Source organism: Solea senegalensis, linkage group LG1 (assembly GCF_019176455.1).
Source record: "Solea senegalensis isolate Sse05_10M linkage group LG1, IFAPA_SoseM_1, whole genome shotgun sequence".
Lineage (NCBI taxonomy): Eukaryota > Metazoa > Chordata > Actinopteri > Pleuronectiformes > Soleidae > Solea > Solea senegalensis.
The window spans coordinates 9,522,454-9,540,140 of record NC_058021.1 but is presented as its reverse complement, the minus strand read 5'-3'; the positions used below and the strand labels follow the sequence as shown (position 1 = coordinate 9,540,140).

Sequence of the window (17,687 nt, the reverse complement as noted above, 5' to 3'; positions counted from 1 at the left end):
AGTGCTGGATCCATGTGCCGTCAACTGCCTCTAGAAAAAGACTCTGGGTTGTGCTACTGATTTTAGACCAAATTGCGTATTTTCTGCAAACAAACAACTGACCCACTTGTGTGGTAGGAATATTAGCAACTCTGCACTATTTGAAGCAGATTTAGTTTGGTTAATCAATGCCTGATTACATATTAAATGCAGGAATTCCCTCTTCACACACACATTCATCAGGCAGGTCCAGGGATCAACCGCTTCTACAATGTGGTCTCTTCAGGCTCGGTCACCGAATCTCTCTCTCCAGTGAATAATAATCCAATAAATACAATAATAAATGAGTTTTATAGCAGAAAATGAAAGAACATAAAAGTGAATGTCTGAATTCTATTTTTTTTTTTTATTTCCAAATTGCCATGACAACAGCTCTAAGACTAAGACAAAGAGCTGGTATGGCTGTCCAACATCATCCTTTAAACAGTAAGGCATGAACACATGAATACAAACACAGCGTGTTAAAAATACAGTCTTAAACAACATAAGACATTCAGATTTTCTTCTTTTTTTCTCCACACAGTACAGCTACAATCTCAAGGCCTATGGCGTACGGCGTTGTACACATTAGCTAACTTTAGGTAACGTGCTGAAAAAAACGACAAAAAGTTCCTTGAACGCGTCACATCAACATCAACCAGAGCGATATGGATATTATTAGGTGCTGCTATCATAAAGTAGTTGCTTGTTTGTTGAAACACTGGACAATTATTTAAACTGATGTGAAGCTGATGTGTATTTGTCTATCTATCTATCTATCTACATATATGTATGTATACATATATATATATACATACATGTATATATCTATTTAGACTTTTATTTCTTACATTTACTCATCCTATTCTTAACTGTATGACATACTATTCTATACTAACTTGCACTTAAGTGTTTATTGAGACTTACCCTATTCTTAAAGGTAAGCTTAAGTGAAGATGTGATACAAAGACGAGCAGCTGTACAACCTCATCAGTGACACTTGACCTCTGGTGGCAGCATTCACATCTACTGTTTAAGTTGCGTGTCCATGCCATGCCTATGACTAGGATTTAATGTTCACGTCAGCAAACCATGGGTGACACTTTACATTACACGAATAATCTAGTAATCGTATGGTAATAACTTAGCAATAGAATAAGAAATAATATGGTAACACTGGCTATAGATTTCTATAGTAATCAACAAGTACTAGCTTGAAAAATGTGTGTGGGACTTAAGGGTTTTATCTTTATAATAAAGTTATTAGCAATTGTTATTCACAAAAACTTTCATGAGAAGGTATCACAGTGACATAACTTATAGTAATTACACGGTATTACAGTAAATGAAAATCTCCTTTACCAAGCTGCATTTAAAATAAGATTATATTACTATAACATTACCTCCCTGTTACAAAAATGATTACCATACTATTACAATTATATTACTGTACTGTAATGTAAAGTGGTGCCACTATGCATATGTGATTTTAAATATCCACACCACTGTAGCTGCTAAGTTACACACAGGCAACTATGAGACAAAAACATGACACAAATCAAACTCTGCTGACTGTTAATGCAATAATTGCTGTGCCGTGTGCAGGTTGTTTAATATGCAAATGTCTTAAAGGTAATTGTATCTTATGCAATCTTGTCTTTGCATTCACTTGTCACCGAGTATACTGTAACGTTCCATTCCCCACATGCATGGACTCGTCGTCGTGTTGTTGTAAAGATGTTTTCACACAAAAAAAAACAAGGCCTCTTATCGTTCATATTGACAATGCATCGCTGTTTTGTTTTTTTTAAATACAAAAGTCCTACTTACGAAAAACCTCAAGCACCAGTTGTCATTATGAAATGTAATAAGCACTTACCTTAAAGTTGGTTTATTGCATTGAATGTTACCCAAAGCAACACGAAGCCTTATATTAGATTGCACAAGCAATATTGTGTATATGCTGTTGCTGCTGCTTAGGCCAACACCTACTCTATGTTGTCAAGTACAGCACAGCCTCTGCTGCAACACACACACACCTTCAGTCACCTTCCTGCAGCTGAGGTGGTTCTTGTGCTTGATGAGGACAGGGACACGGACCAGCTCCATCTTGTCTTGTTTTCTACCTGCTGCCAAGCCCATGGCAAATGTAACCCTGTCTCCCCGTCTTCAGCTCTCTCATGGGTCTGGGACTTCCTCTCGTCTTATTTGTCAATAAGTTTCACGAGGCTCTGGCGGAGATCATTGAGGTCAAAGATTTTGATGTCCAGAATTTCGATGGCCCGCTGGATCTCAGTGTCCACGCGGTCCCGGTCCTCCAGAGAGTTACTCAGGTTCTGCTCCGTGTTCTGGATGCGCCGCTCCAACTCTGAGTTACGCATCTCCGTCTCCTGCAGGAAAGAAGAATCAAGCAGAGAGAATTTAAACACTTAATGGACTACTGATAATGAATAAATGAATTTGAATTCGGACAAATTGAAAGAAAAGTAATCAATAGCATGACAAAATATTGAGAATGTGCACCACCGCAATAAAATGAAGAGAAGTAAATTACACTGTCACAGAAAAAATACAAGAATGCTGTTGGTCCATGTCAAAAAGGAAAGAAAGAGTATACTGGTTTCTTTTACTGATTTACAGATAAATGTGGACAGTGGCTCTGAGATACAAGTCACAATCTCACAACAACAGAGAAAGTAGGGATTTAAAAAAAACACAAATAAAATTGACAGTCTTTCTGTCGTACAAACTCAGCACATTGTGGGACAGTTTCGTAACATTGAAAACACATCAGTGAAAGTGGAAGAAGAACACATTTAACCACATTCACACAATAGAAAGTGCAGTATGAAAGGAATTGGTGCAGTTTGACGTCAATACTGTGCAATAGCAAAGGGGCGATGTGCAAATCTCTCAGTGGCACTTTGTGATATTGGTGCTTAACGTTGGTGTGTGTATAATTTTTACTGTGGTGTCACTGTTTGTGCATTACTGCGTCTTTTTACACGTTGCATATGTACCAACAACCTGCCGAGGGATTACACGTGGAAATAATCCAGTGGCTACATTTGTGTGAATGTTGAATGAACTCAATGTTGTTGAACTTAAGCAGAACGTGCGAAGCTTTCTGCTTGAGTTACTTTATCCATATAAAAAAAAAACCAAGAACATTTTCATTTGTGTCATTACTCTTACCCGTAATCTGTGCATGGCCTCATCCCGAGCATGTTCCATTTCATGGTACTCTGCTTTCTTACTTTGCAAAATGTGGATCTCCTGTAAAAGAAAACCAAAACAAAAGTTCACAGTTTGAGTTTGAGAAGCTGCGTTGTGTGTGACGGACTCGACACTTCTCCACCTCAGACTCCGGCCGATGATAAAATTAGAATAAAGCCTCAAACCTCGTCTTTGGCCTTCAGCAGCGCCTCCAGCTCCTCCAGAGACTGGGTCAGCTCGTCTTTAAGCAGGTCACTGGGGCCTTGTCCTCCATGGGCCTCCAGCTCAGCCACCTTCACACGCACACACACACACATGCAAAATGCAACCATTACACAAAACGTTCAGTATTATTAATAAATGTATCCTTCCACATGCATATATCAGTCTTATGTTTCACCATTAGGGTGACCAGGTGTCCCACTTTGTGTTGTCCCGTGTCCCACATAGTGAGACAATGTCCCACGTTTTATTCGACGCTAAACCAGTCTGTTCGTCAAAAGAAGGCGGGCTGTCGCTGCTGAGCTGCTTGTCTGATGTCAATCAAGTTGTCTGTCAGTTTGAGTCAGATGTAAATGAGACGTGCTTTTGAAACACTAAAAAGAAAGAAAGAAAAGAAGATGCAGCGACAACAAAAAAAAATGGGGAAAGTACTCGCAACTGGGTCAAGCTGAGGGAGTTTCTCTTTGTGTCATGTGGTAATTATTAACACTGAATTGGCTATCTATCTATCTATCTATCTATCTATCTATCTATCTATCTATCTATCTATCTATCTATCTATCTATCTATCTATCCATCCATCCATCCATCCATCCATCCACCCCTGAATGTATTTTTAGTGAATGGATCCGAAGACACATTCAGAACAGATTGTGTGCATTCACACTTAAAGCTGTAGTTGGTCACTTGTAAATAACCCAAGAGGTGATTTTGTGTGGAAAATCCCAGTAAATGAGCTATTTATTTCAAGTTGCTTCCAAGTGATTGGCTGATTAGATAGAATTATGCCTTAACAATTAGTTGACTAGGTGTAACGTATAAAGGGGCCAGTGAGAGTATGTCGCCATCACTGAGGAATTTTGTATATTCCTGCGACATAAATACATCTGTACTTGATAATCTGTTTTTCTGGTTGGGCCATACACTCCAGCACAGGTTTATAATGTGGAAATCTATGCTGAATTGTGTTCTAATACAGTAAGTTCATAAGATAAGGGAAGAAATTTACGTCACAGCAGCAAAGACAGTAGTGATAAAGATAATAAATAATACACATGCATTTCCACATATGTGAAAGTACATTATAGAAAGATATTTGATGAAAAGTTAAAATAGAATGTAGAGTACATTATAGACAGTGAACAGAACATATACAGTATGGGCTGTATATTTATATACGTTATTAAGGCGCTTTGCAAAGAATGATTTCGTTGCGATAGAGAGATTCTGTGTATTTAGTGTTTGCACAAAATATGAAAAGTCATGCAATAACCTAATCATCGACTCAATCGTTATCGTGAGTGAAAGAGGAGTGAGGTTCACACTGCAGTGTCATCTAGGACTCATGAATAAGACATCAACAGGAGGCTCCACGCTCCTACAGCATGTATGGTTGAGATGAGATGGAGCAGCAGAAAGACGAGAGGAGGAAAAAAAAGAAAAAAGGAAAAAGAACTGAGTGGATGCCAGCTCCCTCTGGTGATTTTTCATTTTTTTCCTAACTGGGGCATTGAAAGTAGGATATTGCTGTCCTACAAACCCCGCTGCCTCTCTCACCACCCCAGAGATGTGAACCATTTTCAGCCACCTGGTCTTCTCCCTCAGGTTCACGAAACAAGAAACTAAAAGAAAACAGCGCTCAGACTTGTATGAAATCACTCGGACTTAAACGGTTAAACCTGTTTTAAATACCAGGCAAGAGCTGGAGAATTCAACTCAGCAGTGATCGATACTGTAAAGCCAGGCTATAATGGAAAGGGATCAAAGGTATTAAACTACTGACTCATAGAGGTTTGTAATTGTCAGCCTGAGGTGAGGTCGCTCCTGGAGGAATCAGCTCCTGGTAAAGGTGGAAACAACAAGGACTGGAAGAGGAGGAGGAGGAAGAGTATCTGCATCCACTGAAAGGTAATTTCAGTGTAAAATCCCCCTGAGGCTGAGTGCATTTAGATCAAACTCCCTGGGGGGGTTAAATGTGACATTGCTGAATGCAAACTGTAGTGAACCTGTTCAGCCCACAAAGAACACCTTGATTAAAGCGTTGCAGGGGAAATGCCTGAAGCACAAATCAGGCCAATGAACGATGAGGGGTAAGAGCAGCCTCACCGGCTTGACCTTCTCCTTTCCTACCCCTTGAAAACCAAGGAAATTAAAGTTGTCTGAAAGCGATAATCAAACACGGTCACATTTAAAAGCAACAGAGGGACAGACACGAGTCCTGTCAACCTCACGTTGCTCTTGTTTGAGAGGAGGGAAAAAAAAACAACGTTTTTCTCCAGCAATAACACAAGTGTTTGTTCTTGTTACTGAGCCTCACAGCTCTGGTTCTGATAATCAGCATCAGCCTCAGCTCTGCAGGTCACTGCACAGTGAACAAGGAGTTGAAGGACGAAGCACTTCAAAAACCAAAGGGAAAACAACTACTTTACAGATAATAAAATAAATAAACAAAGCATGAAAGCTCTTGTCGTTGTTGTTGTTGTTGTTGTTTTTTTTGGATATTATCATCAATATTATTAGTGGTGCTGCAGTAACAAGCTTCCCAGTTAGTTTGGTGGACAGATCAGTGTTTCTGTCAAAGGTGACACTGAACTCGACCTTGCATCCGTCCATCATCTACTGCTTTATCCTTCACATGAGGGGCGCTGGTGCCAATCTCAACCTGACATAGTACAACAGGTCGCTAAAACACACGCACACACGGGGAGAAACATGCAAACTCCACACAGAAAGGCTCTTGTTCTGACCAAGTCAAAAACCCAGGTCCTCTTGCTGCAAAGTCAACAGTGCTGACCTGGCCTTTTCTTCCGCCATGGTATAAACTCTAAACTCTAAACTCTGCTGTTGTACTTAAAGGTTCTTGATCAATCTGTCTGCATGTGACCTGCACGTGTGATATTACCCACGACCTCAGCAGAGTTGAAATTTCCAGATTCAAAAGCAATCTGCACATGAAACAAGAAAATGCAACAAGGTTCCCTCTCATGCTGCTACGGACTTGCACTTAAATAAAGACAATTAATTGAATTTCTTTTACTGCGGCTACTTATTTTGTAATTAATCTCATTTTATTTTGTGCTCTGTGCTTGTGTGGGTTTTTTGTTCGCACCACAGAGTGATTTTTAGATTTGCCACAGTTGTCCATGTTATTGTAAGTGGCATCAGGGTTTCTGCAGAACACCAATTACACAGCAGCAATGAGGGTGAACTTTCTGCTGAGCATGTTTGATGGTGTTTGATGGGCTGACCTGCTCTCGCAGCCTCTCCGTCTCCTCCTGGTACGCTGCCAACTGTTTCTTCCACTGCTCCACATTAGTATTGGCCTCGTGCAAAGCTGCCACCAACTTTGAGTTGCTGTCCTGCAGCGTGAAGAGCTCAGCCTCCAGGTTCATCTCACAAATAGACCTGAAACACATAAAATTGATGAATAGAATAGAAGAATAGATGAGACATGGACAAGAAGTTCTTTAAGCACTGTTTGAAATGTGTTTAGAATATTTCAAAAAGTACCTTCAGCTGTATTAAAGCAATGTATATAATCTCCTTACCACCCTTTACAATACATACATAGCTCTCATTGATATTAACGCTCTAGTGTGTAGACTGTGTTCACCAAAATACTGCTATAGGTCCACATTCTTATCAATCTCATTGCCTCACTCGTGTTTCAGACAACTGGGGGATGTCTCCTTAACCTAAAGTTAGAATATCTGTTATGCTTCCACCTTCCCTCAGTCAGTCATGGTGCAAAATACACTCTGTGTCACCACAGACACAGAAACAAAACACAGCTGTACTGAGAAACACATAGCCTGGTTCAAAATGAGGTTCAAACCCGGAGCCAGAAATGTGTCTGTCTGAAAGCACTAACAGAGAGTGGAATGGAGCTGATTGAGCATCATGTGAACTCGTTTGAATGCTACAGACATTCGTTTACATTTAAAAGTTACACACTACAGCTTTAAGACCGCTAAAAAAAAGTTGTTAAGCACGTTCACAAGATACATTAATGAAACACGAGCATCGATCTCAATCACATTTTGCAGAATTTGCAGAAAGGATTGACAGCTCTACATCTTTGATTCTGCATCTTCACTCTGTTCCTCTTCAGCACAAAAGCTTGAGGTTGTTGCATGGCAACCGTTTACCATGACAACCTTCCAGAGGCAGCTTTCTGTTGTAGTAATTGAACTGTAAGATATAAGAGCATCGTGGGTGGCTTCGAAGAATTGAATATAAAGGGATGTTTGGTTTGGTCATTTCTGAGCACAGTGACCAAATGTAAACATGTAAACTGTAATTAACAGGCATGAGATTAAAAGTGTTTTGATTCTGTAAACACTGCTGTGACGGAGGGAATTAAAGGCAGCAGCTTATCTGCTCATGTGCAATCAATATTATTGATCACATGAGTTCAGTAACAACCTCAGGTATTAAGTGTGTGTCCAGGTATTACAAGTGTTGTGGGGACATTATGGGGAATTGTCTTCCTTGTGGGGACAAAAATCAAGTCCCCATAACGTAAATTACTACATTTTAAGGTGAAGATATGTTTTAAGGTTAGGTTGAGGTCAGGGTTAGGATTAGGCCAGTAGTAATTGTGGTTAAGGTTAGAGTAAGTCTCCAGGAAATAAATGTAAGTCAATGCAATGTCCCCTCAAGTCATGAATGTCGAACATGTGCGTGTGTGTGTGAGAGACAAGTTACCCTTCCGACAGCATCTTTTTAATACGCTCCTTCTCTGAAGACAACGTGATGTCTGCGCTCTGGCTGCGGAACAGCTTGTCCTCCGGTCCGTTCACACACATCACAGGTGGAGACTGCAGTTCATCGGCGAGGTCCTGAGGAACACTTCAGTAAATGTGCTTTCCTGATAACACGTGCACGTTAAGATAACAAGAGTGCATCCCAGCATGAGAAGCGTTACACAAAGGAGAGGGAGGCTGGAAACCCACATATTCAACTATTCTTTTTTTTAAATAGTCACTACTTTCTATGGACATGGTATTTGCAGACATGTATTTGATTCAGGAACATTAATAATGAATGACTCACCTGTGAGAACTACAAAGGAAATCCATCAGGGAGAAAAACAGAGGGAGAAACATGTCAGCACAAAGTATGTCGTACATAATAACCTTTTCACAATACACACGTATTTAACAATAAGCGTGTCCAAATGAATTCACCCGATGACTAAAGAAAGAGACACTTGTGTTCAGATGTAGAATAAAAAGGAAATTGGTGTTTTCTTTGTGACCAATGACGGTGTAAATATTTTGTATTTGTCTAAAACACAGAATTTTCATATCCATTGTTATGACAGTGTTTCAGACAGCGCATTCTAAGTAGAAGCGAGTATAGAAAATGGAGGTGTGCTGCAGAGCACCAAAGGATAATTTTACCATCGTCCTAGTTTCCCACACTTCCCTTCGAGACAAGTGACCCAGCTCATCTTTCTCCTGTCCTTCTTTCCTTTCTCTCCTTCTCTCAATCTCAGTGATCCCGTCTCAAAGCAGAAAAACTGCAACTGTGCTCGTGGTGTCTCCTCAGTCCCGGATGTTTCTGTGCACCATGACATTTACACTTTCTCTTGCTCTATTTGAATGTTTTTTGTTTGTTTTTTGAAATTAAAAACAGAAATGGAAATGCTCACCTGAGGAGCAGCGATGGTTAGCGCTGTGTTGGCCAGTTCTTTGTCCTGTGACTTTTCACGTGCCAGACGAGCTGCATCTTTCACCTCCTTAAACTTGTCTGAGAACTTATCAACAGAGAACAAGCGATCCACTGAATGATATGGTGCTAATTAACCACTAGAGAGACATAAAAGGGTATTTTTCAGAGGTTTGAAGCAGCAGTGCATATATTTTTGGGTGGAAATGTTATTATTCTGCCTTTGAGCAGTCTTTGTGACCAAAACTGATATGTCCTTCATCTGAAAATGGGCTCTGTCAAGCAAAACTATCAGACCTGACCGAGGGAGCGTTTATCCTGTCAAACTGTTGAACCACCAGGGTTTTTTATGAGCAGCAGAATTCACCACTGAAACTTTTCATGGGCTTTGTGTTTTCAGTCAAACTCAAATGACCTAAGGTCCAATGAGCATCTTGTCTGGTCAAGAGGGGGCCGGTCTAGATAAAATAAATACAAATAAAGTAAGGAAAAAATAACTGTTCAGGAGCAGGTGGACAATATGAGCTCAAAATGATAACACAATATTCTATCATGATATCACAATTAAGATATTCACTATGCTATTTCGCAGCATTTCAAAGTAAAAGTGCTTGTTTTGATACAGGCTGATGTACACTTCACAATAAAACAATAATGATGGCAACTGCAATTATAAACACCATTATTATAAAACAACATTACTAGCTAACATCAGCCACACGCACAGCATTTAAAGGAAGAGGAAGTCAAAGGTCAGAGGTCAGTTTGACACCTCTTGTGGAGCTGATGGGCTGAATCAACAAATCAGTGAACTCGTTTGATAAAGTTTGGAATGACATTTGTTTACATTCAAAATGATGAATTGGTGAAATGTACCTGGTGAAGCTGTTGCTCTGTAGCAAAGCCTAGACCGTAGACGGTGTTGGCCCTGCTGTCGGCCCACTGACCAAACTTCTGGGAGGTCTTGGTGAACGTCATGCTGGGTGTAACCGTGCAATTGATAATCGCCTGCAGGCGTAAAACAATGACAAGATTAACAATCTCATCCAGTCAATTTCCAACCTCAGGGTGAGTATAAAAGTGGACGCAGTCCTCTAGTTTGGAAAGTAAAGCGCAAGAATTAGGATGGAAATAGCGGTTAGCCACCGGGGAGCAATTCCACTATAGACAATAAAGCACATAAAATGAGTGGACACCAGTGTGACTGACAGCTGGCATCGTCCTGTAGGTCTCTGGTTGCAGGGGACGCCTGTGAATTTTCAGTTGCAAAAACTGTCGTGTCACTTCATTCAAATCGAGAAACTCAAGGCTTCAAAATGGGAGTTTGTTTTGCAACCAGAAGACTACGTCCATTTTTATTATATACTCTTTATTTACAGCCTGTGAACAAAACAGACAATTCTGGGAGTTAAAAAGCAGACAATAAATACAGACACAAGACACTTAGAGAGACACAAGACACTTAGAGCTAAATATGAGTAGTAAATGGCCCTGGGATTGTCTATGTATTTTTTTCTTTTACTCATTACAGATTCAATCATGCTGCTTTGTTTAAAATGAAAGAAAAACATTATAATTTGGTTAAATTGTGAAAATTGTACTTTATATCTAAGTAAAGGAGAAGGTCCAAATAAGGTCAGCTCATTTTGAAGCTTACTGGGACATTAGTGAAGCATTAATTCTCCACTTGGACTCCTGGCAATCACATATATTTTCAGGCATACTCTCCCTTGAGACACTTTAACAAATGATTGTTCAAAGGTTTTGCTGCACTACATTCACCTATTGCTGGGGAGATGTGCAGAATAGACAGCACATCCACCAGGTTTGTCCCATCCTTTTCAGGAAAAATGGCTTAAACCACCTCTTCCGACCCCAGCACATGTGAGAAACAATTATTACAGCGGACCTATTTATAAACCTTTTTACGTCATTTCCAGTGTTACAATAATGGGACTGATTTAAAACCCCAGAATTGCAGGGCACTGGCAGCTTAGAAAGAAGCGTTTTCTTTCCCCAGCAAATGATTACATGAACTCGGCATCCTGCATTTCTACAGTTTGACATAACATGTTGGAACACCGACAGAGTCCGTAATTACTCTGGTGGCAGACACTAGTCCTGGCAGGATTGGGCTGCTGAACGACCAACTGCCGCCCCATCGCAGTGCCTTCTGGGAGTCAGAAATGTGGGTCAGACCAGAGGTGCTAAGCAGAGATCAGATAGACCACCCCCACCCTACAGTCCAGTGCTTGATATGGTCTCTTCATCATAATCTAAATCCACAGGACTGCAACAAAGAGGCTCGAGCTGCTGATTCGTTAGCACCCATTATGGGTTTTCATTTGAAGCTTGCAGGTTTACCGGTGCACGTTTGTTTGATGTGGAAGAGAAGCAGTGTGAAGCTGCTTTGTGACAAATACAGAAAATCCTCTTTGGATGCAAAGGTCACGACTGCCACCAGAATTAATCTGTGAAACACTACTTCAAGGCAATCCCTGAGAAATTTGCCTAGGAAAATATGCCAGTTTCTTCCCTCTTACCTTGGTCCCACCCACACTAATGATGCGGTAGACGTTACGGTTGGCATCGTAGAAGAAGGACACTGTAACGGCATGTTTGCTGGCAGGTATCCAGTTCCGCTTGGTGGACGGGTCAATTTGGAAAACATGGGCGCGGGCACTGAAGATTGGCTGCTCCCTGGAGGAGGAAACATAGGAAAATGTCAGCAATATGCTGCTTTTAATGAAATGTAATGCATCGAACTAGGGATGGGAATCAGTATCAGTATCGGTATCAGCCAGATAATGGTCAAAATCACTGGATCGGATATCGGGCAGATAAAAAATCTGATTCAATAATCCTAAATATCGCATGCTTCACAATGCACAGACTGTAAAAATATAAATAAAAAATCAGCAAGCATTTCAGCTGAGTCATGTTTGGGCTGTTCATTTCTTTTTTTGGGGAGAACAATATTTGTTCCACAGTTGGAGAATTCTGTCTTTAAAAAGACAACTGTGTTGTTAAATATTAAAGCAATCCCCTAATAAACACAATGTAAACAAGTCAAACAAACTGTATAACACATCAGAACCTGTTTTGCTATTGAATTGTGTTTGGAAAGATGTTCACTACACATTGTGCTATGTATGGGATATGTGATAAATTAAGCTAGAATTGAATTAAATTGAAATCCAAAGATTACAGGTTGAAAAGTTATTACTTAAAAAAGAAAACAAGACACTGATAATAACAATAACTTTCGAGGAGAGATGGACATTTTGAATATTTAAAAAAAATCTTTACATTTAAAGTTAACAAGTTGAATATTTGCACCTACTGTATATAATTTCCATCCATTCAAATCCAATATTTTTCTATTCTGCACTTTTTTTTTTCTTTTACTAAAAAGCTTACTTCCTTTACTATTTTTTTTATAATGAGACATCTGCCTGTCTGACTCCTGCCATCCAAGGACAGACGCTGGATTCATCCTTTGCTCTTTTTTTCCCTGCATCATTCACCAGTCGCTCAGAGCTGAGACTGCACTGATGGAGGATTTTGAGTAAAAGCGTTGAGCCTTCTTACGAGTCGCTCAGCCTCCGCTGCGCTCTGCTCCTGGCAGTGTTTGCATAGACGTATCCTGGATACCAGGTAAACACGGAAATGCTTTAGCCACTGTCATGTGGTGTCTTTTTTAACTCCCTTCTCCTTCTTAAAACCAAACAAAACAAAACAGCTGAGTTCCTCTGACAACATGCTGAATAAAAGTTAGATGGAGGGAAAAAAAACAGTTCAACAACTGGGTTTGCTGACGCCATCAATTTCATCTTCAATCACCATCATTTACAAACATACTTTCATACTTATAACACATCCAGTGTGGCCCAGGTATTGATTCAGGTTCATCATTGGAAACATTGTGTTACTGGTAGTGAGCAGGGAGGAGGGGCCAACTTTGCCTTTGCTGTGTTTACAAACATCAGCACACAATTCCTTGTATATATGTATATACTGTCTATATATCCAAGGTATACCTTTAGAAGAGTTTTCTCCTTACCCAAACTGAAGGTCTGAGGACACCTGGGTAAAACAGTGATTTGGGAATTTGGGCTATATAGATAAAAAACAGATTATTTCTGTAACACGAATATTGTCTTTAACACGAATCAACACAAAGACAAAACACAACCCAGGATTACTGGTTATCATGACTCGATGCAACTGTTCTTTACTCGTTCCATTGTAATGGTTAAAAGCATTCATTCATTCATTCGTCTTCTACCACTTTAGGGTTGCCAATCCCAGCTGATGTAGGGTGAAAGGCGAGGCACAGTGTGGACAGGTCACCAGTCCATCACAGTAACACACAGAGACAAAGAACCATCCGTTCTCACTCTCACACCTACGGTCAATAGTGTCCAGTTTGCCTAATCCCCAAATGTGCATGTTCTTGGACTGTGGAGGTAACCAGAGAACCTGGAGGAAACCCACACACACACACAGGGAGAACATGTAAACTCCATGCAGAAAGACCCTTGTTCCTTGAGTTTCCACATATACACTGACGTGAGATGTTCCTGTTTTACACTGAAAAGGGAATCTGATGTTCTGGTGTTGTATTTTGGCAGTGTAGCCCTTTTAAGTGCGTGTTGACTTTTACTCATAAGTTCAATTCATTCTAAAGGTTGAAACAAGAAGGCAGAACAATTCAAATTTTAAAAGAATAACATACTTGTACTTGTAAGACACAGAATTCCTCCCAGTCTCTTCAAACCTGCGTGTTCCCACTTTCTCCTGCAGGTTTTCTATCAAATATTTAAAGAATAGAGGGGCGGTGGAAGGCGTCCCCACACTCGATTAATAAACTCTCCCATTATTACCATGCTTTGACCTTGCCTGAGGTTTACAGTCTCTGCTGTCCTGTTGGATGTGTGGCGTCTAATAGCAACTTCACCGACACTCAGCATTAACCAGGAATCGAACGTGCAACCCCCTCAGAAGGAGGTGGGATTTTCAAACCGCCCCGGGCTGCATGTATGAACACATGAGTATATGGTATGAGGTAAAACACACATGTATTTGAGTGTGTGGGTTCATCTGTTCACTGGACAGCAGTCACTTTCTCGAGGATCTTGCTGGACCATCATAGATGGACAGATGGACGAGGCCTCCAGGGCTTAGAGAGTCTGTCTTATCTGAACAAAGCCTGGGAGTGATTGGATGCAGGTCAGGGCAGCACCTCAGTATGAGGGACCCCCACTAATTCCTACTACAATCGACAACATAACACAACATAATCCACACAATGTCTTCCTTACTGACTTTCACACTCTGATTTATTGCTGTAAAGAACGTCTACAGTTAGATGGAGCTGCAAGAGAGGAAGTGGCTGCTTTTAAACTAGGTCAGGGATCTGCAAACTTTAGTATAAAAAGAGCCATTTTTGATCACTCTCCACCTAAATCAAATTAATCTGGAGCCACAAAACAAACAAAAAAGGTATATTTTATGTATAAAACAATGATAGTTTGTTGTATTTTCTATAAAAAGACAACTGTTGACATTTCATTGCTGTTATATATACCCCGACGTCTTATAAAGCGGAGGAAAAATCTACTTTGAAACGAAGCACAGAATTATATAGACCTCTTCCTTCCATTGCTTTTGGAAAAATAATATTAAAAAGTAACCCACTTCTGTATGTGCACTTCTACATGTACACGTTACTTGATTTAAGTTTCAGAAATGCCTTAAATATATTCAACCACAAGTTTGTTGAGGCTTTTTAATATTGCATTTGATGTAGACACTGGGTGTGACGCACAAAATATTAAAACACTTTTATTTATTGACATGATCAGTTTAATAAAAATAAACTACAAGAAGCAACTGGAGAGGGGCTGAAGAGCCACATGTGGCTCGAGAGCCGCAGGTTGCAAACCCCTGAACTAGGCAGTCGTTAGACAATTTAAGAGACACCAGTCCAACAATATCTGATTCCAGTGAGCAGACGACACAACTGGCTGTGGCAGTTCACAGACTAACACTCAACATACTTTAAGCACCTCTAACTGAACCAGAGAAAGCACTCAGAGAGCACAAACCTCTGACAAGTCAGTCAGTGTCACACTACAAAATCTTATCTGCATCCTCAGAGAATTTCAGCTCTGCTTTATTAAACAGCTTCCCAAGCGAGGTCGGATCAAATAACGGTAAACCTCAGAGACCACAGAGCAAAACATGACAGTAAAACAGATGAATTCAGAACATTCACATCAAAAACCCACCTGAGGCCTGATCCTGTACACTGTATATGACACAAGCTTCCTGCCTCGGCAATCTCACATGTTCACTAGAACTTTTCCCTCACCAAGCAAACATTTTCAAGCTCTGAAAAATATATATCAAAATAACAATAAGTCTAAAGAGTCTGTGGAGTGGCTGGCATCCCAAGGGCAAGAGAGCAAGAAAATCTAAATTATAAATAAAAAGAAGGCAAAACAAAAGGCTGTTAAACGCTCTTACCTTTCTCTGTGGTGAGGAAACATCTTACAAGGTGACCGAGGCCTCTTTTCTGCAAACACAGGCAGAGATAAGGATTAAACTTTTAAACGTGTTTAGCTACTGATCATTCCAGACAATGAAAGGTCACATATATCACACTTTTACTGTTTTTACTATATTGTTTAAACGATATGTTAGTCATTCTCAGAGATTGAGCAGGGACCCATAGATGGGTCGAGGTGGATTTATTCGGGGTGCTTTTTTCCTCTCCAGTCTCTCGCCTAAGATTCATTCAATAAAAAGCAGATTATCAAGTTTTCATTCATTATCAAACATATGCGACTTTGAAATGGCTGATTTATCTAGTCATGATAATGTTAAAGAAATGTAGTAAAAAAAACAACCCGTCAACAATTAGTAATTCTCTCTGCGTTTAATCATAATTTATTAATATGATGTTTTTTATAATATGATGTTTGGTCCAGAACATGTTGAAAAATGTTTACCACCGTTTCCCAGACAATGAAGTTGTCTACAATTGTCACGATTTCTTTGTTATATGGAACAAATAAACCAGGAAAATATTCATATTTAAGAAGCTGGAGTGCTGGTTGTAATTATCAAATAAATCCACTGTTACTGATTAATTACTGATCGTTCACTTGGAGGAATCGATTAATCACTTATGGTTGCAGCCCTATAGGTATTGTCTCCTTTGTGCAGCACCTTACAGAGTCTGCATGTGTCTGTAAAGTGCTCCATAAATGAAAAATTGCTTTTTACTTTAGGCAGCTGTGTCGATTGAATTTCCCCTTTGGGCAATAGATAAAAGTACGCCTTATCTTATCTTATCTTATCTTATCTTATCTTATCCACACTCACCCCATGTCGGTGTTAAAACCTTGTTGAGTCTGTTCTCTGTAATATTTCTCACTGAAGCTGTTGCTGCTGTTGTCCCGATCTCTCTTCTCTTCTTCTCTCAGCTCACAGATGCTTCACTCCTGAGGATTTTTCGACTCACCCTCTCTTTCTCTCCCCCCCTTTCGCTCTCTCTTACACACACACACACAGTCTCTCTCTCTCTCCCTCTCTCTCTGCAGCCTGAGCAGCGGCTCCTGATCTCCGGGCTCCGCAGACCAACCTGTGCGGGGCGCCGAGTCTCACAGCCCGGGGCGGGAAAAGAAGCGGCTGAGCTCGCTGGTCTCGTCTTTATCCCTCAGAATCATCATCATCATCATCGTCGTCGTCGTGTCTCTGCCGCAGAGAAGCAACAGCTGCTGCTTCCTCGTCTCTGTCCTCGTCTGCGCTCCTCAGGTCTTCATGCCGCCGCCGCGTTCAGCAGCGGGACACAGCCGGCAGTAGAGTACCACCTGGCGGCTCGAGAGGCTGCGAGCAGACGCTGCTTCTGCAGCTGCATGAAGAAGCAGAGACGCAGAGGAAAGTGTGTCACCCAGGCTGTTGCTGCTGCTGCTGCTGCGCTCACACAGACACAGTCGGTGACTGCATCTGCTGCAGACTGGATCTTATAGGAGCTGCCAGTGTAAAATCTTACTGAACTGTGGTCCCGACTCCCAAAGGAAATGTCCTCCTGACGTAAAAAAAAGAAAGAAAAAAAAGTCACATTCAGAGTCACACTGCAGCCCCATGGCTGAAATAACACAGACTTTATATTATTATCACCAGAGGTGGAAATCAACAATATCATGTTTCATTGTTTTAAAAAAATCTGTAAATGTGCTTCAAGTTTTCGTTGAAATATTGTACTTTACAAAATTTAACATTACATCCCGAGGGGGAGAAAAAAAAGAGAAATGTTATACATGCAAGGCACTAAAATGGTATAAAGGTGCATTTGTTTCAAGCTTGTATCACATTGTCCTATTTATACATCACCACCACCTTAGACAATTTTCACTTACGCTTTGTGTAGATTTCTTTTTAAGTTCATCACTAACCACTGAAATTGAGCACATTTATATACCAATCAGCCGCAACATTAAAACCAGTTTTAATGTCGTGGCTTAATGTTATGGCTGTTAAGTAGATCT

The 17,687-nt window shown here is 40.4% G+C and overlaps 1 protein-coding gene across 5 annotated transcripts; it reads right to left on the bottom strand.

Moving 5' to 3' along the window:
- Nucleotides 1-358: 358 nt before the first annotated feature.
- Nucleotides 359-17,526, bottom strand: LOC122770575 (homer protein homolog 3-like). 5 transcript variants are annotated; one of them, XM_044027524.1, is made up of 12 exons: nt 17,192-17,525; nt 16,522-17,050; nt 15,661-15,709; nt 11,673-11,829; nt 10,006-10,137; nt 9,113-9,217; nt 8,512-8,520; nt 8,164-8,297; nt 6,705-6,861; nt 3,420-3,527; nt 3,214-3,294; nt 359-2,408 (listed from the first exon to the last, which is right to left on the bottom strand). In XM_044027524.1, exons 3-12 carry the CDS (start codon nt 15,681-15,683, stop codon nt 2,223-2,225), a joined length of 1,092 nt encoding a protein of 363 aa, XP_043883459.1. In that variant the 5' UTR covers nt 15,684-15,709; nt 16,522-17,050; nt 17,192-17,525; the 3' UTR covers nt 359-2,222. The 5 variants fall into 5 exon arrangements, with proteins under 5 accessions (XP_043883459.1, XP_043883481.1, XP_043883451.1 ...); XM_044027546.1 differs by having other exon boundaries at nt 8,164-8,276; nt 16,522-17,526; XM_044027516.1 differs by having other exon boundaries at nt 16,522-17,525.
- Between the last annotated feature and the right edge of the window lie 161 nt (nt 17,527-17,687).